Raw genomic sequence first — 27741 nt, 5'->3', positions numbered from 1 at the left:
TCCTCAGCCGCCGGGCGCCCCAAGCCGCATCGCCTCGGAGGCACCTCGCTGCCTCTCGGTCCTACGGCAGGAGGTGGGAACTCCGACACGTTGAGTGCTCGAGGTGGGAACTCCGACACGCTGAGTGCTCGAGGTGGGAACTCCGACACGTTGAGTGCTCGAGGTGGGAACTCCGACACGTTGAGTGCTCGAGGTGGGAACTCCGACACGCTGAGTGCTCGAGGTGGGAACTCCGACACGTTGAGTGCTCGGAGGAGCAGCCGATGCCGCGGAGCTGGGCTGGTGCAGGACTCTTTCTGAGGGCAACCAGCGTCTGCTTGAGCCCTTGCGACCATCTGCCGAGCCCCGGGGTTCGTTAGCGGGGAGGGGAACCCCCCCTGGGGTGACGCGGCCTGCGCCAGCCCTGCCCCCGCGCAGCCGTGTCTTCCACGGGGACGCTTTTCCATCGACCTGTCTCTGGTAGCTGCGGCAGCGACTTTTAAAAGCTCATTTTAAAGACCAAAGCTTTTTGCAAGCAGGTTTACTTGCAGGCTTTAGAGGAATGCACATAAAATAGAGTTTAAATATATATTTTTTTTATTTCTTGTGTTTTTTCTTTATATTAGATTTTTTTTGTTCAGTCAAAAGACAGCGCTACAACCTAACAACCCAAATCCGGTTACACACACGCAGGCACACCATGTCACGGACCCCAGGCAGCCGTGTCCTCCACTCCGCTGACACACGGCGAATATTTCAGCAGTGTCCTACGAGAAGCAGACACCCTCCCTTCCTCTACGAACCTTGCTTACACCGGTCTAACACGTAACGCACAAAGAGGACGTATGTTGTTAGCTTCGAGTTTTGGACGAGGTTTCAGTCCTACAGCACAGGTGATGTAGAAAAACGTGGGGCTTTTTTTTTTTTAGCTCCTCTTCTCAGGATCCCGGTGCGGAAGCCGTCGCGCAGTTGTAAGGCACCGGGCAGCGCGGGGCTGGCAGAGCACGGCTCCACTGCGGCCCCCGGCCCGGCTCGACCCAGCCGCTGTGCCCCGGCGGGGACGGGAATGCTCCCGACGCGTTTCCGGGAAGGCTTAAGGCAACCTTTTCCAAGCAAACAGCGCTTTCTTCTCCTTCCCCTTGGAAGGAAACGCTGGCTACTGCACGCGCCGGCCCGGCGAAGCGCTGGTGCTTGCTGCCGCTGCCGCTCGCTCTCCACGCACAGACCCGTGAGGAACTGGGGGTCAGGCTGAGATTTTCAAAGCCGCCGGAGAGACTGAGCTTCCAAAATGCTAAATGCTTTTTAGCTAAAAAAAAAAAAAAGCTAAATGCTTTTTAGGGCGTTAATTCTGTTCGGCTGCTCTGAAAATCCCAGCTTTTAAAACACCATAGAAACACAGAAATATCGAAAACGGACTCCCCAGTCATCTCTTGCATAGGACTTTTAGCTGTAGTTCACCGATTGATTCAAGTTCTGCAGTTGTGTTAAAAAAAGGTGACAAACAATGACAAAGGGTGAAAGGCACAGGTACGGTCAGCCCGGCGTGGAGATGGACGATGAGTTCTACAGGCGGATACCGGGGTGGATACGTACAAATAAAACACTGCAGTGCTCAGTGGCTCTGTGCGGATATATTCATGATACAAGAGAAATTATTACTGCTTTACTGTTGTGCCTTGTGCTGTTCCCTCACCCCCAGGTTTCCCGAAGCGTAATTGTGTCGGTACAAAGCTGAGGATAAGATTTCAGTGAGACTCGGGCACAGCTGCTCCCGGCTTCCCTGACGTGGATACACGAGGTGAACGTGACAGAGCCGAGGAGCTTTGGGCTCCCCTGTGCAACCCATTTTTCAGCTACACTGACAATTTACTCTGCTGGTTTCCCCTCCGTTTGCAAGGAATAAAAACTTCCTCTCCCCCCAGGCGACAAAACGCAGTCAGAGCGGGTTTTCGTGGTTAGCTGTACCGGAGCCAACGCTCTGCGGCAGCGTTTTCCCGCTCCGGGGCGGGCGGTAGCATCCCTCTAACGGAGCTCTGCGCGGGCCCGGAGCCCGGGGCTGGAGCAGCAACGCCCAGCCAGCCCAGGAGCTGTTAGCTCAGAGCGGGCGTAAGCGGGGGACAGCTCTCCGGGGAACGGAATTTAAACCAGGACCACACGTGAGAGCCGACTCTGTAATAAATGGAGCTGCAGAGCTCTTTTCGGAACCAAAAAGAAAGGCTGTTTGACGAGGATCGATGAACGGCGTGAAACGGGAGGCCATGGGGAGACCGCCTGCCCGAGCGTGTCTGCTTGTCCAAGCCTGTGGGCGACGAGAGCCCCCACCGCTGCTGGCATCCTGGAGTTGAGCGGAGAAGGCAGCATCTCCGGTGGGTTTGAGGACACCTCTCCTGCCAACCACGCAGAGCCGCTCCCACCACCTCATCCAGCTTCTGCAGCCACGTTCACGCAACCTGTGACTGCCGCTCTGGTCACGGTAACAGGACGAGGACTGAGCCCTTGAGGACGCCGGGAAACTGTTCGTGACTTCTTTGACATTGTATTGAGCAGATCTGAGAGAGGTGGGTGGAGATGGAAAGCTCCACCTTGAAGAAGACGAGCCCTGAGGCGCTCAGCCCCACTGGAGGCCCTTGCATGTCCCCAGCTGGTCTGGCGGTGGGAGTCCCCTGGGATGGAGAGGCTGTGAGCATGCTGGGTGTCTGCCCTCGAGCCCGGGTCCCTGCAAGCAGCTGTGCCGAGGAGGTCACCAGGTGCAGTCCCGTGCTGGAGAAGGACCTGGGGGAAGCTGGGAGGACTGGGGGGATGCTGGGGTGCGGCGCGTCCCTCCCACCACCAGCAGCTACTTCTGAGTGCAGGCAGCGAAGGCGGTGCAGCGAGCTGGAGGCACGTCCGTGCCACGGGTGGCAACGGCGGCTGGTGGCAATCCCCGGTGGCCAGGGAGTCCCCGCAGCACCAGCTGGGCACCGGTGGCCTCTTGCTTTAAACCCGGAGATGGGGGATGGCGCGGGGACGGCCGTCACCCCAGCACAGGGAGCGGGGCTCGGCGCTGCCTTCTGGCAGGCACAACAGGCAGGGGCTGAGAACCATTCTCCTTGCCTTGAGGTGTCCTGTCGCATTTTACTGGCTGTTTGCTAATTATTATAGGGTTTAATCTTTGGGGGCTTGCTTGCTTTTCAGTAAATTCACCTGAAATTTAATTTACAGAGCACTGGAACTGATATTTGTGCTCTACGGGAGCGACTGCAAAGCTGTGTGATTCGATTGCATCAAGAGCAGTGTGGCCAGCAGGACGAGGGAGGTTCTCCTTCCCCTCTACACTGCCCTAGTGAGGCCTCATCTGGAGTCCTGTGTCCAGTTCTGGGCTCCCCAGTTCAAGAAAGATGAGGAGCTACTGGAGAGAGTCCAGCGGAGGGCTACAAGGATGAGGAGGGGACTGGAGCATCTCTGCTACGAGGAGAGGCTGAGGGAGCTGGGCTTGTTCAGCCTGAAGAAGAGAAGGCTGCGAGGGGACCTTAGAAATGCCTACAAATATCTGAAGGGTGGGGGTCAGGAGGATGGGGCCAGACTCTTTCCAGTGGTGCCCAGCGACAGGACAAGGGGCAACGGGCACAAACTGAAGCAGAGGAAGCTCCAGCTGAACCCGAGGAAGAACTTCTTCCCTCTGAGGGTGACGGAGCCCTGGCCCAGGCTGCCCAGGGAGGCTGTGGAGTCTCCTTCTCTGGAGATATTCCAGCCCCGCCTGGACAAGGTCCTGTGCAGCCTGCTCTGGGTGACCCTGCTTCGGCAGGAGGGTTGGGCTAGATGACCCACAGAGGTCCCTTCCAACCCCTACGATTCTGTGATTCTGTGATTCTAAGTCTAGAACCTCACGGGGGTATTTTTTCATCTTTTTCTTTGTTCTGACTGGTACGACAAGACATCTGGTGGGTTTTCTCCTCCCCAGTGGGGCTGGATGGAAGCGGAAAAGCTATCGGTAAGATGTAAAATTATCTATTGACAAGAAGCGTGACGAAAGGAAGGGTGAAGCTCCGCCCAGCAGTGGATCTTCGGGATGAGCCACGCATTTACGTGATCCATGATGAAGAAACACTGATTCCCGTGGAAAGAATCGTTTTCCTCCCAGACTGGGCTTTCACAGCGGAGTATTTTGGAAAGCGCGTTTCCGAGTGCAAGTTTCAGAGCATCGAGTGACGAGGACTTTTGCCCCACGGCCTCCAGCAGCTCCCCCCAGCCTTGGAGCTCAGCTGAGAGCCCGAAGGGGGTGAGAGGACTTCGTGGCAGCTGCTGTGGCTGCCGGCGAGGTGCCCGGCGTGTGCCGTGGCCGTGCCGTGGCCACTCGCCTGCCTTCGCACGCCGCAGTACGTGGAGCCACACGGGGAGCTGCCCCGGGAGGTGGGACGCACGGGGCGGGCGCGGGTTCAGACGTGTCCTGGCCTGACCTGGGTTCCTCCAGGAGGGGTGCAGGGGTTCAGACGTGGCCTGGCGTGACCTGGGTTCCTCCAGGAGGGGTGCAGGGGTTCAGACGTGGCCTGGCGTGACCTGGGTTCCTCCAGGAGGGGTGCAGGGGTTCAGACGTGGCCTGGCGTGACCTGGGTTCCTCCAGGAGGGGTGCAGGGGTTCAGACGTGTCCTGGTGTGACCTGGGTTCCTCCAGGAGGGGTGCAGGGGTTCAGACGTGTCCTGGCGTGACCTGGGTTCCTCCAGGAGCGGTGCAGGGGTTCAGACGTGTCCTGGTGTGACCTGGGTTCCTCCAGGAGGGGTGCAGGGGTTCAGAAGTCTCCTGGCGTGACCTGGGTTCCTCCAGGAGGGGTGCAGGGGTTCAGACGTGGCCTGGCGTGACCTGGGTTCCTCCAGGAGGGGTGCAGGGGTTCAGACGTGTCCTGGTGTGACCTGGGTTCCTCCAGGAGGGGTGCAGGGGTTCAGACGTGTCCTGGCGTGACCTGGGTTCCTCCAGGAGCGGTGCAGGGGTTCAGACGTGTCCTGGTGTGACCTGGGTTCCTCCAGGAGGGGTGCAGGGGTTCAGAAGTCTCCTGGCGTGACCTGGGTTCCTCCAGGAGGGGTGCAGGGGTTCAGACGTGTCCTGGTGTGACCTGGGTTCCTCCAGGAGGGGTGCAGGGGTTCAGACGTGTCCTGGCGTGACCTGGGTTCCTCCAGGAGCGGTGCAGGGGTTCAGACGTGTCCTGGTGTGACCTGGGTTCCTCCAGGAGGGGTGCAGGGGTTCAGAAGTCTCCTGGCGTGACCTGGGTTCCTCCAGGAGGGGTGCAGGGGTTCAGACGTGTCCTGGCGTGACCTGGGTTCCTCCAGGAGGGGTGCAGGGGTTCAGACGTGTCCTGGTGTGACCTGGGTTCCTCTAGGAGGGGTGCGGGGGTTCAGACGTGTCCTGGTGTGACCTGGGTTCCTCCAGGAGGGGTGTGGGGGTTCAGACGTGTCCTGGCATGACCTGGGTTCCTCCAGGAGGGGTGCAGGGGTTCAGACGTGTCCTGGCGTGACCTGGGTTCCTCCAGGAGGGGTGCGGGGGTTCAGACGTGTCCTGGCGTGACCTGGGTTCCTCCAGGAGAGGTGCGGGGGTTCAGACGTGTCCTGGCGTGACCTGGGTTCCTCCAGGAGCGGTGCAGGGGTTCAGACGTGTCCTGGTGTGACCTGGGTTCCTCCAGGAGGGGTGCAGGGGTTCAGACGTGTCCTGGCGTGACCTGGGTTCCTCCAGGAGGGGTGCAGGGGTTCAGACGTGTCCTGGCGTGACCTGGGTTCCTCCAGGAGCGGTGCAGGGGTTCAGACGTGTCCTGGTGTGACCTGGGTTCCTCCAGGAGGGGTGCAGGGGTTCAGAAGTCTCCTGGCGTGACCTGGGTTCCTCCAGGAGGGGTGCAGGGGTTCAGACGTGTCCTGGTGTGACCTGGGTTCCTCCAGGAGGGGTGCAGGGGTTCAGACGTGTCCTGGCGTGACCTGGGTTCCTCCAGGAGCGGTGCAGGGGTTCAGACGTGTCCTGGTGTGACCTGGGTTCCTCCAGGAGGGGTGCAGGGGTTCAGAAGTCTCCTGGCGTGACCTGGGTTCCTCCAGGAGGGGTGCAGGGGTTCAGACGTGTCCTGGCGTGACCTGGGTTCCTCCAGGAGGGGTGCAGGGGTTCAGACGTGTCCTGGTGTGACCTGGGTTCCTCTAGGAGGGGTGCGGGGGTTCAGACGTGTCCTGGTGTGACCTGGGTTCCTCCAGGAGGGGTGTGGGGGTTCAGACGTGTCCTGGCATGACCTGGGTTCCTCCAGGAGGGGTGCAGGGGTTCAGACGTGTCCTGGCGTGACCTGGGTTCCTCCAGGAGGGGTGCGGGGGTTCAGACGTGTCCTGGCGTGACCTGGGTTCCTCCAGGAGAGGTGCGGGGGTTCAGACGTGTCCTGGCGTGACCTGGGTTCCTCCAGGAGCGGTGCAGGGGTTCAGACGTGTCCTGGTGTGGCCTGGGTTCCTCCAGGAGCGGTGCAGGGGTTCAGATGTGTCCTGGTGTGACCTGGGTTCCTCCAGGAGAGCTGCTTCTCCCGGCCGTGTCCTGATGGCTGCGGGAGCCTCGCCGCTCGCTTCGGGGGATTCGTCCACCCGCTGCGCTGGTCTGGAGGCAGGGTGCCCTGCCCCGTACCGAAAGAAGGCAACTGAGATGTGAATCTCTCCTGCCTGGCGTGGAGAACATCCCTTCCACAGGGACTTAGAGTGGTGGAAGGGATCCGTCCACCGCGTCCCGATGCTCCCAGCCTGCCCGTCCGTGCCCGCTCCTCGCTGTGATGCCGGCGCTGGCTGGGAGCCAGAGCCAGCTCGCCCACCGGAGCCCTGCAGCCCGGCAAAGCCGCAGCTCCTGAGCAGAGATCTGCCCGGGACCCTCCACCAGGGAATTTTCTTTTTTTTCTGCTTTCGTTGCAAGAAATGCAAAAATTTCTTCCCGCCAACCTGCCCGCTGCCTGCCTCAGCGTTCCTCCACGGGATCGCTCCTTCGGATCCCCGGGACGCGGTGGGAGCCGGGCCAGCTGCAGCGGACGCAGAAGGCACGGCTCCGCTTCACTCCCCGAATCCTCGCGGGCTCCTTGCTTCGAATCCGCACCCGGCTGTCCCCAGACGAGCCCCGGGAGGGACCGGCCGCGTTCCAGCAGCTGCCAGGTCAGCTCTGGGGACGTGGGTGAACGAAGCGGGGCTGCTGCTCAGGGATGGTTTCGCCACCAGTGGCCACAGCTCCTTTTCCACGCAGGCACGACGCCGGAGCACCAAACCCCGCAGCTCTTCCAAGGCGCGGCGGGCAGCGCCGCCTCGCCCCGACGCCTGCCGCCAAAGGCTTCGGCCGCATCCCCGCAGCGTCCCCGCAGCGTCCCCGCAGCGACCGCGCAGCCAAAGGCCTCGTGGGCAGACACCAGCACCGTGTCTGAGCAGAGCAGCCCGGAAAACCCACCATTCTGGAGACCCCAGCGTATTTGTTCGTCCCTGAGGCCATGCTGTAGTTTCTCGCCACGCGAGTGAAGAAAAGCAAGGCAGACTCGTCCTCCCCGCCGGCCAGCGCCGCGCTGGCTTCGCCGCCCCGTCGGGAGCGTCGCGCAGCTGGGCACAAATCGAAAATACCGGGTGCAAAAAAAAAAACAAAACACGACCCAAACAACCAACAAACCTCTAAAAAACTAAAACCCACAACAACCCACCGCGCGCCCACGCCGTGCTGTGAGCCATCTACAGCGCACGTGGAGGAGTTCGCAGTTTTTAAGCACCTTTCGTTTGTTTGAAGAGTCGAGGAGACCCGTGCCGTGACCTCAGTGTCCGGGGGTTTTCTTGCCCCGGCAGCACCGGGCAGGAGCTGCGGTACCAGGGCCAGGCTCGTGCTCGGCGCTGCGGCGGAGAGGAGCAGCGCAGGGCTTCTGCGGAGCGCGGTTTGGACAGAGCTTCGCCGCGGTGTAAGCAGGGCTGGTCACACCGCTGGATCGAGGGTCACCTCGCAGGGGTTAGGAGGTGATCGTTAGGTGTTGACACACCAGCAAGTGTGCAAACGACGGGGCGGGGGGTGCAGGAGCCCGTAGATGCCGTGGTAAGCGCGCTCCGTCGGCCTGCAGGATGCTAGGACTCCGGATTCACCTCTTCATGAAAACATTATTAATAATTTATTAATCCCTTATAAACATACTCTTGATATAAAGTGTGATAATAGTTCTGCTTCGTTTCCTGTGCTGGCTGGGCACAGTGTGACGAAGGATGTCTCAGACTGGCACGGAAAGAAGAAGGGAAAAGACAACGGTTTGCATTCGCTTCTGAAAAGCAGGACGGAGTAACGGCGTCGGCCGTGTGAAATGGGTGCTGGGAGCCGGCCGCCACCGCCGCGCCGAGCCCCCCGGGAGCACGGCCAGGGGCCTCTGGCTCACGACGCAGAGGAAGGTTTCGGTGGGGGGTTCCATCCGCCGGGGTACCGCTTGCACCGGCCTGGAGGGCAGACGTGGCGGGATGCGCCCCGGGACGCCGCTCCCAGCCAGCCTCGCTGCCCCAGCCCGGCCGCCCCGGGTGACGGAGTCGCCGCCGGCCGCTGAGCTCGGACAATCTGCCGTGGAGGACGGGCAGGACAGCCCTTGGCTCATCCGCTTCTGGAGGTGTAGTTGGGCTTACAGAGAAAACGCTGCTTCTACCGCTGTTGAGCACCTCACCCAGCGACGCGGGGAAGAGCGGCGCGGGGACGGCCGCACCTTGTCGGACACACGCCGGCCACCCGAGAGATCGGGCGCAGCCCTTGCTTGTCCCCATGAGCACCTGTGCTGGCATCCCCACGAGGGCCACGCTCCTGGGTCATGCCAGGCATGACCCCCTTCAGGAGGGGGAAAAAATTAAAAAAAGGCCTTTAGTGTGAAGCCCAGGAAGCCAAAGGCTGTAAACGTTGTCCTCAAGCCAAGCATCTGCCCGTCTCTTCACTGAGAAGACGCCAGAGATGACACCAGCAACACCTCCGGCGTGGCCTTAGGGTCGATGGCAAGGGATGGTGATGGCGGCAAGGCCCAAGGAGCGGCGGGCGATGGCGAGGGCCGGGGGCGACGCCGGGTTCCCCAGCCCGCTCCTCCTCTGCTGATAAACCACTGGCTGTGACAATCGGCTCCGGCGCTGCTGTGCGTACCGGAGGGGCTGACACCGCAGCGGACCAAACCACAACACGGCCCGGCCTCTCCGCCGGCGCAGCACCATCACCTCACTCGTGTGACGAGAGTGCCGGGGCTCGGGAGGACTTGAAACAAGAAACTGGCCTGGAAGAACTGGAAGGATGAAAAGAGACTTGAAGTGATGTTTTTTGTTCTTTCTGTGCTTTTGGGAACGCCGTGTTGTCGGAGCAGAAGATGACGCTGCAGGTATCGGCCGGGTCACCCGCCGTCCAGGCTCCCACGGGCAGAGCGGGGGCTGCTCCTTCTAAGAGGGTTCGTGTGTTTTTCAATTGTCTCATTAAAAAAAATTAATAAATTTCAGCTGTCTGAGTTTGGGCTTACCACAAGTCCTTCAGCCTAGGTCCCACGCTGACACTGAGTGATGGAACCCGGTGAATGGAAGAAACGCTTGTGAAATCCACATTTTGGGGGGTGGGTCGTGGGGGTATTTCTCATCTCAGAGGGTGGGAATCCAGGCTGTGAGCTGACCACAGGCAGGACGCGATGGCCAGACCTTCCCCGGGGCACAGGGTGCAAAACCAGTCCCTAAAGGGAGGGAAGCTGGGAGAGGGGGGGTCAGTAAACGTCTGCTGGGCTTGGAGCCATCTCCGCTGGCGCTGGAGCCGGTGACAAGCCTGGCCCGGGTCCTTCGCGTGGCAGAACGAGCCCGGCGCGGGGAGGTGTTGCCCATGACAGAACCTGGCCCTTCGCGGGCAAGGACGCAGTTTTCAGCGGGGGGAGGCGGCGTTCCCGTTCCGGCTGCCCTGCAGCAACCCCCTCGCCCGGCCCCATCCTGTTCCTCCGCAGCTGCTCCCAGCTCCATCTCTGCCCTGACTTCAGCCTCTTCCCCTCGGCCTCCTCTTCGGCATCCGCTCACCACCAGCTTCGACGTGCTGTTGCCACCTCGGGGACGCCGCGCGGGTCCCTGCCTCCGCTCCCCTCCCGGGGCTTCACGCCGTGGGGCTGCTTGGTTCACGCGGTGCCTCCTCCACGTGTACCGGTACGCGCAGACACACGTATGTGTACACGTGTGTGTCCGGGCGCGCCGTGGGCAGCCGAGCGGGGCCAGCCGGAGGGGGCTCGCTGGGACGAGGTGGCCAGCAGCGCGGCGGGACCACCGGTCATGGCGATGCCGCCGCTGGCCCCGGGCTGGACACCCCGTCCCAGCGCGGCGGCCAAGGCTCCGGCGAGGTTTCCTGAGATTGCTTTTAAGGTTGTCTTTAAATAAAAAAACACCACGAGCTGCCCGGCCGACCCCGCCACGAAGGTTTCCACCAGCTCTTCCCCACAACAAGCCCTTGGGGGACTGGCAGTGGGGTTTTGTCACGGTAAAAACGTAATTAAGAAATCCAGGAGGGCGGGGGGGTATTTGCTGGTCTGGGGGGAGGAAGCATTAATTAGCGTCATTGATGAGAATTTCCTAAAAAATCCCAAATCTTGTTCCTTTGTTGCTCTTTTCGCTCCCGCTCGCTGTCTCGGCTTGTGACAGCCCAGCCCGGCTCCACGCGGAGCCAGGACATCACGGAGAAGGCACTGACGTCCCGGGCTCGTCAGGACAAACGGGCTGCGCCGCGGAGTTTGGGAACGGGTGATTCCACCGGGAATTTCCGGCGTGCAGGCTGGCGTGGCTGCGAGGGGAGAGGGGCGGCGCAGCCCTCCATGCCGGCGGCCGCGGGCCGGCGTCGGGGCGAAGGGCGAGGGGAGCGGCGGAGGGCGGCGGGAGGAAGACGAGGAGCGGGGGTCCGGCGTGCGGGGGGGTGTGGGGTGAAACCGCAGCCCGGCGTCGCCGGTGTTCGTCCCCGGGGCGGCTGGCATCGGGGCGGGGGTGACGGCGGCGGCGCGGGCGTCCCGGCGATGTCAGTAGTTGCAGCGGCGCTGGCAGGGCTGATGGAGGAAGGTCCCGGCGCGCCGCTCGGCCCGGCCCGGCGGGCGCTGGCGGGCGCGGTTCTGCCGCTGCAGGGCCTTCTGGCTGAGCCGCTGCTTCTCCGCCAGCTGCCTGGCCCGCTGCACCCGCCGCGCCTGCCCAACCTTCTCCAAGATGGCGGCCGTCACCGCGAGGGACCCGCTGTGGCGCGGCACGTGCCGCTCCAGCCGCCGCTCCGGCACCTCCCTGCGGAGAAAGGGGCCGTCAGCGGCTGCCGGCACCCGGCCCTCGCCACCCCGGCAAGAAGGAGAGCGGGGTCTCCAACCCCCTCCCCGACATGCCGTGCCCCCGGCGCTGGGACACCCCGGGTGAACCCAGACGCCACCAGGAACGTCCCCACAGCGGCTGAGTCCCTTCACCCTGTGGAGGGAGGCCCAGCAGGTCAGGCAGGTTCTCCTCCCCCTCTACTCTGCCCTGGTGAGGCCCCATCTGGAGCACTGCGTCCAGTGCTGGGCTCCCCACTTCAAGAAAGATGAGGAGCTACTGGAGAGAGTCCAGTGGAGGGCTACGAGGATGATGAGGGGACTGGAACATCTCTCCTACGAGGAGAGGCTGAGGGAGCTGGGCTTGTTCAGCCTGGAGAAGAGAAGGCTGAGAGGGGACCTTAGAAATGCCTCTAAATATCTGCAGGGTGGGGGTCAGGAGGATGGGGCCAGACTCTTTCCAGCGGTGCCCAGCGACAGGACAAGGGGCAACGGGCACAAACTGAAGCAGAGGAAGCTCCAGCTGAACCCGAGGAAGAACTTCTTCCCTCTGAGGGTGACAGAGCCCTGGCCCAGGCTGCCCAGGGAGGCTGTGGAGTCTCCTTCTCTGGAGATATTCCAGCCCCGCCTGGACGGGGTCCTGTGCAGCCTGCTCTGGGTGACCCTGCTTGGGCAGGGGGTGGGGCTGGGTGACCCACAGAGGGCCCTGCCAACCCCTGCCATGCTGGGATTCTGTCTCATCCCGCCTGCGACTCGGTTGGTCTCCTGGCCCATCTTGAGCCCCTTGGCCACCCCTTCCATACCCTCCACGCTGAGGTTCCTCGGAAGCTACTGAGATCCAGCTGTGGCCCTCAGGGAGGGTCTGCAGAGGGAGCAGCCCTGGGGGAACGGCGTCCCCCAGCCCGGGTGGGGGTTCATCCCGAATCCCTGTGCCACAGGAGTCCTCCACCCCGGCCCTGGCGAGGGGCTCCCGGGGGAGACACTGGAAGGCTGAGGGGCAGCTGGGACCCCGGGCCCATGGTCAGAGGTTCCCTGGTGCCATGGAGGGCAGCTACGGGGCAAGGGCAGAGCTCGCAGGGTCTGCAGCGAGGTTGGGGGGCTCCAGCCCATGGCTCATGGGGCAGAAGAGGGCGGTGGGGCCATCTGAGGCGTCTCTGTCTAACCTTCCCCCCCCGCTAAGCCGGACTTTGGGGCAGGGAGAAACGCCTGCACCCATGGCTGGTGGCACCCCGCTCCCCCGCGGCAGTGGGACAGCCCTGTGCCAGGCCAGCACGGGGTCGGGGGGGGTGTAGCCCCTTCCTGCCTGGGGGAGCCGGGGGTCTTGGGGGGACCACTGCACCCAAAGGCCACCTTGTACCGTTGGGTTTGCTTTGCTCCTGCCATACCTGTGCAAAACCCCACGTGTAAGCCCAGCCTGGCAAACCCCGCTGGCTGGGCGGTGGGGGGACAGGCAGCGTCGGCATGGGCGGCCGTGCCAGGAGACTCTGCTCAGGGCAGGGGAGCGGGACGCAGCCCCCTCCCGCCACAGCCCAGGGGCAAGCTCAGTGCTGCACCCATGGCCACCCCAACACGGCGCTGAGATCCTCTCAGCAGCGTATTCCGGGACGTGGAAGCTGCCGTCTTGCGCGGTGCTGGCCGGGGCACCCTGAGGCAGGACGGGGAGGTTCTGGAGTCTCCTTCTCTGGAGATATTCCAGCCCCCCCTGGCCGCGGTGCTGTGCAGCCTGCTCTGGGTGACCCTGCTTGGGCAGGGGGCTGGGCTGGGGGACCCACAGAGGGCCCTGCCAACCCCGAACATTCTGGGGGGAGACCAAGGTCCCTCACAGCCCCGCTCCGTCCGTGGGCAGCGCGGGCGAAACGCTCCCGGGCGTACGCGGTGATCCGGGACGCCGGGACTGACCATCCACCCCGGTCCCGCAGCGGGTGCTGGGGCTGCCAGCGCCCGGCGAGCACCCTCCAGCCGCACTCACCCTGCAGCATCGTCCTCGGGGCCCTCCCCGTCCACCTCGAGGGTGCTGGTGACGTAGACGGACATGCTGGGGTGCTCGATGAGCAGGTCCTCCATGGGGCTGCTCCCCATGCCGCCGGGGCCGGGCTCCTCTGCAGTAAAACAGGGGGGAGGGGTGACAAACCAACTCTCGTCCATCAAGCAGGGACCGGCCGGAGCCGGGGAAGCGTCCGGCAGCGGCGGCGGACCGGGGGGTGCCGGGCGGGATCGTGCCGAGCGCCCGGTCCCGCCGGCAGCCGCTCGCCGGGCTGCGCCGGCTCGGGCCCGGCTGCCTGGGGTGGCGGGGGTGCAGAGCCATGCGGGGCGCAGCGGGGACACACACACAGACCATGTACAGTGGGGAGGGGAGGGGGGAGAGAAAGGGGCATCGTTAGTGCAAGAGACACCCCACCACCGTCAGCACCGCTAGCGACGGGCCCGGCGTCGAGGGGACCGCGTGGGGAGGGAGACGCCGGCCGTGCCCCGCGCCGCAGCCCCGCCAGCGCCGGCCGCTCCGGGGCGGCTGCCGGTGCCACGGGGGCTGCTTCACTGAGCCAAAAAGCAATGGAAATGGTTCTGGTCAGGCAGTTGGACCAAAAAGTGGGGGGGGACCGGCAGGGTTGACCACGGCAATTCTTTTTTTTCCTTCCCAAATCGAAGGAAGACGGTCAGCCAGCAAGGAATGCTGCTTTTGCCTGGTCTTACGGCGCCCGAGCCGTGCCGCGCCGGGGGAACGCCGGCCCCGCGCGCCTGCAGACGCCGTCGGCACTTTGCTGACATCGAAACCAAGCACGCACAGGGGGAAAAACCCAGTTCACACCTTTTTTTCTGGAAGAAACCAGGGGAATAAATTCTTCAGCGGCGGTTTTCGCCACGCCTTCAGCTTCAGTCCGTTAGCGGCCGAGTTTTGGGAGGCTGATCCAGGAGCTGCCCCCCGCACCCCTCCGACACCCCAGCCTTCCTTGCCCTCCCTTCCTCACCTCCACCCGGCCAAGCGCTTGGGCCGGGGCTTTTCCGGGCTGCCCGTACTGGGAATTACCGCTTGTCTGACGGGAAGGGAGCCTGCGCCTAACGGCGGGCTCGTCGGGATACCCAGACCCCTTCCCGGCCCCGTCGGCGGGATTCGGGTCTCGGGGGGGATGCGGTGCCGGATGGTGACCCCGCGGCTGCGTGAGGGTGAAGCAGAGATCAGACGTGAACGCGGTCTTGCAGTGGAGGAACGCAGCCCACGAAGCACGGGGCTGGCGTTTGCCCCCCGGCGCATCCCCGGCTCCTCCGGCAGACAGTGCCCCAGCTCGGCGCTCAGGGCAGCCCACACTTGGCCTTGCGCACACGAGAGCGTCTTTCTTCAGGTCAGTGGAGATCAAGCTATTAATAGCTGCTGCCATGCCGGGCTGGAGATGATTTGTCAGCCTGGAGACAGCCACTGAGCCCGGCTGGAGCATTCCCGGTCCGGCAGCACGGTGAGCAGGGGACTCAGGGTGCCTGACCCCTGCCCCGGCCACCCACGGCTACCTGTCCCCACCCTTCGCCAAGGTGGGTTTTAACGTCACAAGGAATATTTCGGGGTCCCCGAATCCTCGGGTGACTCGTGGCCGTAGAGCTAAGCACTGGGAAACGCTCTTTGCTCCCTCAGCGGGTGCGGAGCGGAGGCAGGCGGGGCGGCGGGGCGAGAGCGGCACCTGAAACGCCCCGGGGCGAACTGGTGAAGCCCAGCGCATTTTGCAACCTGTGGGTCAAAGAGCTGGCTGAGACGGAGTGGACCTGGAGGCTCGTCAGGCTGCCCCGCGGCCGGCAGGCAGCCAGGCTCTGGGATGCTTGCTGCGGCTCGAAGGTGAAGGGTGGGGGCTGGAGCCAGTGGGTTCAGTTTTTAAAGTGTTTTGCATAAGATTTGCATAAGCCCAGCCTAGTGGTGTCCCCCAGGGGTCAGACTCGGCCCAGTCTTGTTTAACTTCTTCATCAATGACCTGGATGAAGAGTTAGAATGTACCCTCAGCAAGTCTGCTGATGACACCAAACTGGGAGGAGTGGTGGACACACCGGCAGGCTGTGCTGCCATTCAGTGTGACCTGGACAGGCTGGAGAGTTGGGCAGAGAGGAACCTGATGAGGTTCAACCAGGGCAAGTGCAGGGTCCTGCCCCTGGGGAGGAACAACCCCAGGCACCAGTACAGGCTGGGGCTGACCTGCTGGAGAGCAGCTCTGCGGAGAGGGACTGGGAGTGCTGGGGGACGACAGGGTGACCATGAGCCAGCAGTGTGCCCTGGGTGCCAAGAAGGCCAATGGGATCCTGGGGTGCATCAAGAGGAGTGTGGGCAGCAGGACGAGGGAGGTTCTCCTCCCCCTCTGCTCTGCCCTGGTGAGGCCCCATCTGGAGCGCTGCGTCCAGTGCTGGGCTCCCCAGTCCAAGAAAGATGAGGAGCTACTGGAGAGAGTCCAGCAGAGGGCTACGAGGATGAAGAGGGGACTGGAGCATCTCTCCTATGAGGAGAGGCTGAGGGAGCTGGGCTTGTTCAGCCTGGAGAAGAGAAGGCTGAGAGGGGACCTTAGAAATGCCTACAAATATCTGCAGGGTGGGGGTCAGGAGGATGGGGCCAGACTCTTTCCAGTGGTGCCCAGCGGCAGGACAAGGGGCAACGGGCACAAACTGAAGCAGAGGAAGCTCCAGCTGAACCCGAGGAAGAACTTCTTCCCTCTGAGGGTGCCGGAGCCCTGGCCCAGGCTGCCCAGGGAGGCTGTGGAGTCTCCTTCTCTGGAGATATTCCAGCCCCGCCTGGCCGCGGTGCTGTGCAGCCTGCTCTGGGTGACCCTGCTTGGGCAGGGGGTGGGGCTGGGTGACCACAGAGGGCCCTGCCAACCCCTGCCAGTCTGTGATTCTGTGAAATCTGAGAAATCTGACTGAAATAAATTGGGCCCTCACTGGGCGGGGAATGCTACGGGAAAAGGCAGCACCAGGGGGGATCAGCAGTGGGGTGGCAGCTTGCAAGCAGACACGCTGCTGAAAGCCGGCTCGGCACCAAAAGCCCGGCCCTTGGACTGGAAAAAAAATGGGAGCCTTTTGCACCCAAGTCATCCCTGGGTGCCCTTGGAGCCGGCTGCAGTCTCAGACCCGGGGGATCAGGGCACAGCGCGGCGTTTCTCTGCTGGGGAAACTCCTGGCTCCCCGGGCGTGCTTCAGGCGTGCTGCGGCCGCTGCCAGCCGGCCCCAACACGTGGCAGCTGCGTGCCCGCTGCTCCCGGGACCTCTGTGACCCCGGGGACAGCCACCAGAGAGCCCAGAGGACAGGGAATCCGCCACGGCTGCCCCTGCCCACGTCACCCACCCACCTCTGCCAGCTCTCCCCCCAGGCACGGGGCTGTCCCAGTGCCCCGTCCCAGGCTTGGCCACGCGCCGGGCCCCTCTCCAGCTCTCCGTGTCGGGGGGAAAAACCTAATGAACGACTCGCTCAGGGCGTGGGGGACAGGCAGGGAGCATCTGCTCCGAGAAGAGACGGCTGCAGGAGGGAGGACGGAGCCCTCCTCCCAAAGCTGCAGGGAGCATCTGGGCTGGGGCACCCCAGACCTGCTGGGCTGGGGCAGCACAGCTAAGGAGCGGCTGCGAAAGCAGACCACGGCCGCCCAGCAGCTCCGGCACGGGGAGGCTCGTTTGTCTGCGCTGGCTGCTCTCTTTGCAAGCAAAAGGTCATAAAATCATCGTTGCAGTTGGGTGAGTCATCGACCCTACAATAGCAACGCCAAGGTCTTCATGGGGCCGGAGAAGCTCTCGGCACACGAGGAATTTGACCCGCCTGCTCCGTGTCAAACGGGGCTCCGGATGGTTGTCGCCGTCCCGGGGAACGGAGAGCCCTCAAGGGACCTCTGGGTACGGGGACCTTGCGCCAAACCCACCTTGTCTGAGCGCTGCGGGCACGGGCACTGGGAACGGTTTGGGAAGACCCCTCTGGAATGGAGGTTTGATGGACTCGGACGACCCCGACACGGCCAGACCGCTGGCAGCACAGCCCCAGCTGCCTGCCCTCGCCTGGGGCAAGCCCCGGCCCCCACCAGCACCCAGGGACTGGGGGTTCCCCCAGGGAAACAGGGGGTCCCCCAGGGGGACGGGGTCCTGGCTTGCTTTCGGCAGGGGCATCGCGGGGAGCGGCCGAGCCCAGCTCCTCCGGGCAAGGCGCTGCCCACGGCACAGCTCAGCCGAGGCCACGGCACTGCCGCAGCTCGCAGCCCTCGTGGGCTGGCATCCCCCACCAAGCCACCGAAACCCTGGGTGACCCCCCTGGGCTGGTGCCGTGCCAGGGTCCTGTCCTGACACGGTGGCACCCGGGGGGTCCCGGGCAGTAGCCGCCCTGGCTGGGGACGCTGCCGCTGCTGCTTCCACGCTGGCGGAAAGTTGGGAACCACCATCGGGAGAGGAAAGGGACAAAAGAGGAGCTGGTCGGGGGCCACCGCAGTGACCACGGGGCTGGGCGACGCGGGCAGGGCGAGGGGACCAGGGGTGGAGGGGTGAAGGGCAGAGCTGCTCACACGTGGCAGAAGCTCATCTCCTGTCATCTCAAGGGGTTTGCCCAGCTCTGGAGAGACAAGGTGCAGCCGAGGCCGCGGGAAACCAGTCCCCTCTGCTTTGCTCACCTGCGAGATCAATGATGAGCCAGCCATCCTCCTCCTCCTCCTCCTCGACAATGGGTTTGGGCTCCTCCAAGCCCTCCGGTGTGCTGCTGTCGCTGAAGAAGAGGCTGGTGAGACGCTGAAACATGGTGGGGAGTGGTCCAGCGGGACAGGTCGTGAGTTGGGGCTACCGCTGAGCACCGGCTTCCAGACGCGGAGGTGAGAGCGATGGGCAGCGAGGGGAAAAACCCAGCACTCGAGGTCTCGGTGGCGGCCGAGGTGCTTCGCTGCTAGCGAAATCGCAGCCGAGCTAAACGGCTGTAGTGCAGTCCTGAGGTTCCTCACTTGGCTTCAGTGCAAAAGCCTGTAAGAGGGAAAGAACAAGGAATAACGCGGTCGGACTGGTGGGCAGCGTGGGCCTCCCGCGTCCCGGGGGCTCCGACAGGCCGGAGGGGCTGGTGGAAAGGTGGTCTTGGCGCTGGTTTCTGCCATGGGCTGTCCCAGCTGCTGGTATCTCCAAGGGCATCTGGCACGGTGTCTGAAGGCAGCAGGGAAGGGCTGGGTGCCCGTGCTCCGCAGCCCCCCGCCCACACCGAGCCCCACGTCGTGTCCCCTTCCTCACAGGCGGCGTGTCCCGGGGAGCCAGCTGCCGGAGCTGGCAGGGACAGAGCCGAACACTGTCCCCAAGACAGGCTGGGACCTGCCTGCCTGGCACTGAACGAGCGTCGAGCGCAGCGGGTGGCACCAAGCACGGGGTGCGACGCTGCTGTCCTATCCGAGGACCGACGGCACGAGCTGTCCCCAAAACCCACCGCTGATCCACTGACGGCCATGCCAGCGAGCCCGCCCACCCCTCCTCGAGCTGGGTCCCGAGAAGCCCTCGCTGGTGTCCTGCTCAGGCCCTGCCCACGCCGATACCTGCTTGAGCTTGGTGGAATTTTGGAAGTCGTTACTGTCACCCTGTGTATCTGCAGGGATGCTCTTCCAACGTGGCTCTGTTTCACTGCCGCCCTCCAGCCCCAGAAGATGACACTGTCACACGTGTCACCCCTGCCGCTTGACCAGGAGCCACAGGATGACGCGCTCGGCTACGGGCTGTGTCTCGGCCCTGAGCGCGCGGGAGCCAGTGACAGGGTGACGACGGCGTCACCCCAGCCCTGGGCGAGTCTCTGCTCCGGCCGGGCTCACCGCTGGTTTACCCCCGGGGGGTAAATTCCCCACGGCTCGGGGGGAGCTTAGGACTCCCCAGTTTCAGGAATGACCGCGAAGCTCTCGGAGCAGCGCAGACGGCCGGCGGCCGCAAGGCGCAGAGCGATATTCGCACAGAGAAGACGCTTTTTCGGTCCAGAGACTTTCAAGGGCATTAAAAAGCCCTCAAGAGCGAGGTGTGGGGCGCAGGGACAGCTGCGCGCTGCCTCGCTCGGCGCATCGCCGCGGGTGGTCCCCGAGGGCAAACCCCCGGGGCAGGGCTCCGTCAACCAAGGCGGTGCGGAGCCTGCAAGGGGTTCTGGACCCTGGTGCAGCCTGCGAGGGGTTCTGGACCCTGGCGGAGCCTGCAAGGGGTTCTGGACCCTGGCGGAGCCTGCAAGGGGTTCTGGACCCTGGCGGAGCCTGCAAGGGGTTCTGGACCCTGGTGCAGCCTGCGAGGGGTTCTGGACCCTGGCGGAGCCTGCGAGGGGTTCTGGACCTTGGTGGAGCCTGCGAGGGGTTCTGGACCCTGGTGGAGCCTGCAAGGGGTTCTGGACCCTGGCGGAGCCTGCAAGGGGTTCTGGACCCTGGCGGAGCCTGCAAGGGGTTCTGGACCCTGGCGGAGCCTGCAAGGGGTTCTGGACCCTGGCGGAGCCTGCGAGGGGTTCTGGACCCTGGCGGAGCCTGCGAGGGGTTCTGGACCTTGGTGGAGCCTGCGAGGGGTTCTGGACCCTGGCGGAGCCTGCGAGGGGTTCTGGACCCTGGCGGAGCCTGCGAGGGGTTCTGGACCCTGGGGAAGCTCCGTCAGCTCTGGGCGGCGCGGCACGGGAAGGGTGCCAAGAACGTGAGCCTTGGGCCACACACCCCCCAGTCCCCCAACGAGTTCCAGCTCAGACCCCACTCGAACGCAGCGGCCCCTGGGCAGGGCAGCTGGCCTGGGCACCCGCCGCGGTCCCGGGGCTCAGGCACGCTCGTGGGATCGCCGTGCCTTCCGCCTTCCCGTCGGTGCCTCGGGAGGGACAACGTCCGCTCTGCAGGGCAGAGGATGAAAAATCACAGGGAGCCTTCGCCCCTGGGTGGGATCCCCCGGGCTGCGGGGGCTCGTCCCGGTCCCCGCCGCCCGCCGATGGGAATGCCGGAGCACGAAGCGGCCCCCCAGCACCCAGCCCTCCCTCCCCGCCACCGCCTGTCCCCGTGAGCAGGGCCGAAGCCCCCAGCGACTTCACCGAGGTGCAGGGCACCTGGCTGCGGACCCCGCTGCTCAGGGGTCTGCTCCCCCCCAGCACTTCACCCCCTCCCCTCGCCCCCCGCGCCCGGGGGCAGACGCTGCCGATGAAGGAGCTGGGGCCCAGCTGGGACGGCACCTTGGAAAGGCGCGGAGGGCTCTGGGGCACCGAGAGGTGACAGAGTCGTCTCCTCAGCCAAGGCAGCTCTCGCCTCCCAGCCCCCCATCACCGCGCCGCAGCCTTTCCGTCATCCTCCATCCGCTCACCACTGGACCACCCAGACCCCCTCCCTCTCCTGGAGCTTTAAAGTATAAAAATATAAATTAGGGAAACAACGTGGAGAGGGGCTGACGTCGAGCTGGGCGATGGATGGAAAGGGGCCCACTGGGCCCTCCCGTGTGCTCCGTGCTGATGCAAATACCAGATTGTTCTATTAAGTAATCCTTTGTTAATTATTGTTCTGTTCAATTAGCGTCGTTTAAAGAAGTACAGTGTGCATCCTTCTGTGCTTCTTGTGAGAAAACTAAAGACAAACGTAACAAATGCCGTTTTCTTTGTCTCACCCAAAGGTTATCAATATGGATTATGGAATGAAGGAGCAGAACCCCACTGATAACGTTCTCTTCCATGGCAAGGCCGACCCTTCCCGGGCGGTCAAGGTCAGGAAAGATCAGATAATCTATTCTTTCGCTCCCGCGGGACCCGCGTGCGCTCCCAGGCTCCCCGGGGCCGACCGGCACAGAGGACACCCCCGAGGGCTGTGGGACACCCCAGCTCTCCCCGCCTGCAGCCGCAAATCTGGCAGCTGCCGGGAGCACTTCCCTATTTATTACATCTATCTGAACATTACATTATTTAGTACATTTATTAAGTATCTAATGGCGGCAGAAGCCCCGCTGCTCCCAGGCACCCACTGGTGACGTCTCGGGGCTCCCGGCAGCCCGTGGCAGGCACGGGGGGCTCCGCTCTCCCCAGCCCACCGTGGCCCTCGCCCAGAAAAGCACCCAAGCAGCTCCCGCAAGCCAAGGCAGAGACCTTCCCCGCTGCCAGGAGCTTGGTGCTGGACGGCGCTGCCGACGCTCCGTGCCCGGACGGCACCGGAGCCCCCCGCTCTGCGGGCTGGGCTGGGAGAGCCGCCAGCACGGAGCCCATCCTCCAGCGAGTCTAAAGCCAAGTGAGAAATTACACAGTCGAAACAGAGAGCAGAAAACCTTTTATGTTTATTTTGTGAAAGCTTGGCAGTGGCTTTCAGCGGACAGTAGCAAAGCCAGTCTCCCTCTGCCCCCGCCACGGGAGCAGCACTCGTTCCCCCCGCGCCCGCCTGCTCAGAGACAGGTCCCCAGCCAAGCACAGGGTGCATCAACGGGAAGGGCAGCAGCTGAAGGGTCCGGACCCCACGGGCGCCCACCCTAACCCGAAGGGAACTCTCCTTCCCTGAAGGCACGAGACACAGCAGACACTATTTGTTTCAGTCGCCCACTCTCCCGAATTTAACATCATTTTCCTTAGCTCTATAAATAAAGGCCCTGGGATGAGCACACTCCCATCACACGCAGCCAGCCCCGGGATGACGGGCTGCCAGGGGCCGTCCTGCGCCAGGACAAACCCATGGCGTGCCAGGAGGGCTGGGGCAACGGGCAAGGGGCTCGCAGGCAGGGCAAGGGGGGCTCGCAGGCAGCAGGAAAGAGCTAAAAGCTCCCCCAAGAGCAAAAGTGGAGAGGGATCGTTTTAAAGAGTCGCTCCCCAGAGAATTTTAACAGCCCACCAGCTGTCCCGGGCTCCACGCCAGGGAGCGTGGGGTGGCCCCGAGCCCCCCGTTGGCGCGAGGGGTCTGCGCTGCACCGCGGGGGGCTGCGGGCAGGGCAGAGCTGCCCAGATCAGCCCCTCGCACACAGCCAGCCTGCCTCTCCCCAGGAGCTCCCGCTGCCTGGGGACACCACGATCCTAGAGAGGACCTTGGGGAGGTCGGTTCACTGGGAAAACCTGCGAGAGCAGCCATGGGCTGGCAGCAGCGCGGACGGAGCCGGCAAAGCCGGGGCGCAGCGCCGTGCCCTGATCCTCGCTGCTTGGCCAGACTCTGCCTCGGCCGCCCGTCCCGGCCGGAGCAGGAGCCGGGCAGAGGGACAGGCAGCGCCATCGGACAGGCCTCGTGGGGAGAGAGCATGGCTTCCCGAGAGTCGCAGCAGCCCGGCAGTGCTCGGGGAGCTGCAGGGAAGATCCTGCCAAGCGCATCTGGCCAAGCCTTCGGGACCAAACCTGCAGGGTGGCAGCAGGAGCTAGAGCCTGGCAAGCAAGGACCAAACCGAGCTTTAATCCTCACCCTCGCTTTACGCTGCCTGCTCTGAAATCCTTGGCAACACTGTGGTACAGCGGCGGGACCAAGCTCCCTATCTCGAGATGCCCTCTCAGTGGGTTTGTGAAGGACACCAAGCTGCCTCGCCCCAGGGACGGGATGCCAGCCAGAGGGACGGGATGCCACCCAGAGGGACCAGGGCAGGCTGGAGGAGCGAGCCCACGTGAACCTCATGAAGTTCAACAAGGGCCAGTGCCAGGTCCTGCACCTGGGTCTGGGCAATCCCCAGTACCAGCACAAACTGGGGGAGGGATGGGTTGGGAGCAGCCCTGCCAAGAAGGACCTGGGGGTGCTGGGGGATGAAAAGCTGGACACGACCCAGCAGTGTGTGCTGGCAGCCCAGCAGGCCAACCGTGCCCTGGGCTGCATCCCCAGCAGCGTGGGCACAGGGCGAGGGAGGGGGTTCTGCCCCTCTGCCCCGCTCTGCTGAGACCCCCCGGGAGCCCTGCGTCCAGCTCTGGAGCCCTCAGCACAGGACAGAGCTGGAGCTGTGGGAGCGGGGCCAGAGGAGGCCCCAGCAATGACCCGAGGGCTGGAACCCCTCTGCTGGGAGGAAAGGCTGGGAGAGCTGGGGCTGGGCAGCCTGGGGAGGAGAAGGCTGCGGGGGGACCTCAGAGCAGCTGCCAGTGCCTGGAGAGGGATTACAAGAAAGATGGGGAAAATCTTTTCAGCAGGGCTTGTTGTGATAGGACAAGGGGTAACGGCTTTAAACTAAGGGAGGGCAGATTTAGACTGGATATAAGGAAGAAATTTTTTACTGTAAGGGTGCTGAGACACTGGCCCAGGCTGCCCAGAGAAACTGTGGCTGTCCCCTCCCTGGCAGTGTTCAAGGCCAGGCTGGTCACCCAAAGGTGTCCCTGGGAATGGATTTAAGTCACTGCTGCCCAAGCAGCGCTGTGTCACCAGGCAGAGACGGTGCCCACAGAAGCAGTTCGGACTGGGAGGTGGCTTCTCTGCCCCTCTGGTGCCCTCCGCCAGCCCGCCGTATCTGCCAGCTGTCCCACAGCCGAGGAGGAGGAGAGGGACGGCCAGCGCTGGGGCACGAGGGGGCTGCCCGCGCACCACGACCTCGGGGCTGAGCTGCCCCGGGAGCCACATGCACATCTGCGCACACCGCGGTGCCCGTCCCCTGTCCCCTGCCAGAGCCGGTGCCACCACGGAGGGGAAGCTGCCACCCTTCCCAGGCCTCCACCAGCCCCTTAGTGGGCACGCCAACCCCGTCCCCGGGCACGGCCAGCACGAGGGGACAGCCCGCAGGCGACACTCATCTGGGGAGAGACGCATTTCTGAACGGCTGAAGTTTATCAGCATCCTTCCAGAAAGTCCTTCTGAAACTAGCTGGAGCATATTAAATATTAAAAGTTAAAGCAAGGAGTAAGGAAGCCATAATGCATCGAGGGTTTGGGTGGTTTTTTTTCCCCGTTTCAGAAACCTCGAGACAATAATCAGTTTTCTGAGTCACCATCACTGCAAATAACCCCGGGAGCTAAGAATAGGCCAACGGGTCGGCAGCAAAGCCCCGGGATGTGCCAGGAGCTCGCCGGGGCGGGAGCCGCAGCCTCGCAGGGCTGGCAGCTCCCGAAAGGCCCAGGCACAAGAAGAGCAGCCACTCCGCTGGGAAACGGCAACGGGCTCCGTGAAACCTTCCATAAATACCCGGCGGCGGGGGGGACGCCGCTGACAAGCCGTCCTTCCTCGGCAGAGCTAAGAATACCCCACGCAGTCATCACGGCAGGCGTTGGAGGTACGAATCAGGTGCCTTCCTCCGACCCACTCGGGAAATGTTATTTTCAACTCATTTTACCTAAATTAGACATGCATTTCGCGGGCTGCTCTCGCCGCGCTTGTACGTACCAAAATCCTAAACCTCGTGTGGAAACGCAGAGCGGGGGAGAGGGGGTCCGTCAGCCTGGCAGCGCGGGCCGGGGGCCCCTGCTCATCCCCACGCCGTCCTCCCGTCCCTCCCCACGGCAGCAGGGCCCAGCGCGGGCAGCGCTTGCCCGGGCTGGATGAATGCATGTGGTCACTCGACAACGGCACCGCGGCTCCCGCTGACCCCTCTGCTTCGCCCGCAGCCCCGTTCACGGGCTTCCCGCGGGGGGCTGCACCCCAAGGCTGCTGCTGGCACGGACAGACCGACTGCGGCAACCCAGAGCCTCTTCCGCTGCAGAGTGGGGAAGGGGGGCGGGGGGAAGTACTAGTTAGTAGTTAGACAAATCCCCCAAAAAACTCTTTACCATGAGACTCTTCTTAATGGCAGAGCAAGCCAGCGCGTCCCTCAGCCAGCCGAGGGGCTCAGCGTGGGCTGGAGTCCCCACGTGCTCCTCCGGACCCCACCTCAGGGAGGAGGACATGGGGGTGGCAGAAAGGGGGGTGCTCTTCCCGGAGCCGGTGTCCCCATCCGCACCAGTTCCCTCGGGCAACCGCCGCAGGGAGGACCTCGCCCCAAGGACGACCCCGACCTTCTCCGATTTGACATCGCCACAAAAAATCTGTCGGTGGCCGGCAGGGTCGGAGCAAGTGGGAAACCGTTCGATTTGCCACGAGCTGTCTCGTGAAATGTTCCAAGCCCCCTCTCCGGGAGGCGCTCGGCGGAACAGCCCGAGCAGCGGGCGCAGCGAGGGAGGGCTGCCCGGCGTCGCACCCTCCGCGGGCGCGGGGCTCCGAGACCGCCGGAGCCCGGAGCTGGGGCGAAGCGTGCCCACTGCAGTCAGCACTGCAAAGCGCTTGGGTAAGGGTTCACGCCTCGGGTCTTCCCCGTCTCGCTACGAGCAGGTTTATTCTCAAGGGGGAAAAAAACTCCCGAGATGTTTTTCCTTTCGTGCTCAGCCAGCTCAGCGCCGCTTTGACGCGGCGGGTTCCTGATGGTGACAGTGAGCCACAGCAGACAGCTGTTGTCACTTTTTGGGGGGAGGGAAAAACAAATTAAAAGGAGAGGAAAAGTTTATCTTAGAGGGGAAAAAAAAAAAAAAAAAAAAAATGTTCCTGGCACTTTGTTGGCTAAGCATGGGGGGAAAGGCGGCACAGGGCAGCCCCGCGCCGGAGCCCAGCACCTGTGCCTGGGATGGTTTCCCACCCCAGCAAAGCCTTGGCCAAACCAGCGCCTGGCACCCACCCAGCGCAGCCCTCGACGGTGCCGCTGCCAGCACTGGGCCTTACTGGGCCTGAGCGTGGCACCTGCAGCCAGCAGCTTGGGACCCCGGGGCGACGGTGCCTTTGCTCGGGCTCCCTGAGCAGGGCTGCAGCTTCCCCGCGCACAAGAGACAGAAATATATCGATATATGTATAAAAAAAAAAAAATTACAAAAGCAATAATGCCCTTTTCAAACATGTTTCTACAGTTACTCCCCGCGGAGCCCAAGTTTCCCAGCTGGCAGCCGCTCAGACGGGAGCGGGTTTGGTGCCCGGGCTCAGCCGAGCCGCCCAGGTCCCGAGGCGACAGGCACGAGACCCGTGAGGAACGCGACCTCCTCGGACATTCCCGAGCTGCCCCGGCGCAGGAGCAGCGAGAGCGGCCGCGACGCCCGGCACGCTCACAGGCTCAGCATCCCGGGGCACGCGGGTGCCACACCGGCGGCACGGCACGACGCCGCGGCACGCGCCTCAGCCAGCACCCTCCAGACAGCCCCGCGGCTCCTTCCCGGCCGTCGCCGCTAACCTCCCTACAAACACCTCGGCACGCGCCCGAAACCTCACGAAACGGCTGGGACTGGCAAAGGAACCCGGGACCCAGGGGTGGGAGGCACCCGACGGCAGCGAGGGCTCGCTGGGAAGCGGTCGGGCACGGAGGAAATACTGGTGGAGCCATTTCTCGATAACATTTCTTTAGTCCACCTGTCCCCCTCCCACTTTTAGTCCACCTGTTTCCACATTAATTCCACCTACCCCCCCCGCTGTTAGTCCACCTAGTCCCCCCCAATTCCACCTATCCCCCCCACTTTTAGTCCACCTAGTCCCACACTAATTCCACCTATTCCCCCCCACTTTTAGTCCACCTAGTCCCCCACTAATTCCACCTATTCCCCCCCACTTTTAGTCCACCTAGTCCCCCACTAATTCCACCTATCCCCCCACTTTTAGTCCACCTAGTCCCCCACTAATTCCACCTGTTCCTCCCCACTTTTAGTCCACCTAGTCCCCCCCAATTCCACCTATCCCCCCAATTCCACCTATTCCCCCCCACTTTTAGTCCACCTAGTCCCCCCCCAATTCCACCTAGTCCCCCCACTTTTAGTCCACCTAGTCCCCCCAATTCCACCTATCCCCCCCACTTCCACCTAGTCCCCCCACTTTTAGTCCACCTAGTCCCCCCTGACTTTTAGTCCATCTGCTCCCCCCACTTTCAGTCCACGTGTTTCCCCATTAATTCCACCTATCCCCCCCCCCACTTTTAGTCCACCTATTTACCCATTAATTCCACCTATCCTCCCCACTTTTTGTCCACCTATTCCCCCCTACTCTTTGTCCACCTACTCCCCCCACACTTTTTGTCCCCCTATTTCCCCATTAATTCCACCTATCCCCCCACTTTTAGCCCACCTAGTCCCCCCCCCCCACTACTCATTCCACTTCTTTCCCCGCTCATTCCACCTATCCCCCCACTTCCATTCCACCCATTCCCCATTAATTCCTCACACCCCCCCTCCCAAAAAGCCCCTTTTCCCACCCAAACGGCAGCCCCCTCCGCCGGGTCACGGCAGGACAACGCGACCGGAACGCGGCGGGGGGGGGGACACAGCGGGGGAGGGGGGCTTCTGACGTCTCAATGTCATATGCAAATAGCGCAGACGTCACTGTAGCGGAGCCAATGGGAGCGGAGATCAACCTCGAATCTTAATCCGGTGATGAAGAAACAAACAACAGGCGGGGGGGGGGGGGGGGGGCCCGGCGGCGGGGGGGCCCCGGAGGGGCCCCCCCGCCGCCGGGCCCCCCCATCCCCCCCCCGCGGAAGGACCCCGTGAGGATGACATCCCCCCCGCCTCGCACCCCCCGAAGCCCGCGGGCGGGAGACTCACCCGTCCGGTCCGGTCCCGTCGGGAGCGGCAGCGGCGGCCGGTGGCGATGGCCGGGTTGTGCCCAGGACTCGCCGCTCCCCCGCACAAATCGGGGGGCCCTTTCCCGACAGCTGATCGTGACGTCACCGCGGCGGGCCCCGCCCGC

The 27741-nt window shown here is 63.5% G+C and overlaps 1 protein-coding gene across 5 annotated transcripts; it reads right to left on the bottom strand.

Annotated features, from left to right (window-relative positions):
• Nucleotides 1–559: 559 nt before the first annotated feature.
• Nucleotides 560–27741, bottom strand: TP53INP2 (tumor protein p53 inducible nuclear protein 2). Of its 5 annotated transcripts, none has more exons than XR_012765769.1 (5): nt 27597–27741; nt 17839–18178; nt 13200–13509; nt 5216–11213; nt 560–5165 (listed from the first exon to the last, which is right to left on the bottom strand). XR_012765769.1 is itself a non-coding variant. In XM_075438333.1 (4 exons), exons 2-4 carry the CDS (start codon nt 17960–17962, stop codon nt 10961–10963), a joined length of 687 nt encoding a protein of 228 aa, XP_075294448.1. In that variant the 5' UTR covers nt 17963–18178; nt 27597–27741; the 3' UTR covers nt 560–10960. The 5 variants fall into 5 exon arrangements, 1 of the variants encoding a protein (XP_075294448.1); XR_012765771.1 differs by having other exon boundaries at nt 560–5365; nt 5416–11213; XR_012765768.1 differs by having other exon boundaries at nt 560–5965; nt 6016–11213.

Source organism: Opisthocomus hoazin, chromosome 18 (assembly GCF_030867145.1).
Source record: "Opisthocomus hoazin isolate bOpiHoa1 chromosome 18, bOpiHoa1.hap1, whole genome shotgun sequence".
NCBI lineage: Eukaryota > Metazoa > Chordata > Aves > Opisthocomiformes > Opisthocomidae > Opisthocomus > Opisthocomus hoazin.
Note: the sequence above shows the minus strand (reverse complement) of the source record. Positions and strands in the feature narration are given on the sequence as shown.

Bases quoted from the DNA above. Each gene is read 5' to 3' on its own strand.
- TP53INP2 (XM_075438333.1), bottom strand. From the start codon at position 17,962: ATGTTTCAGCGTCTCACCAGCCTCTTCTTCAGCGACAGCAGCACACCG. The intron at 13,510-17,838 runs GTGAGCAAAGCA...CCGCCACCCCAG, and splicing joins GCTCATCATTGATCTCGCAG to GCAGCCGGGCCCGAGCCGGC. The intron at 11,214-13,199 runs GTGAGTGCGGCT...CTTTCTCCGCAG, and splicing joins CCCGAGGACGATGCTGCAGG to GGAGGTGCCGGAGCGGCGGC.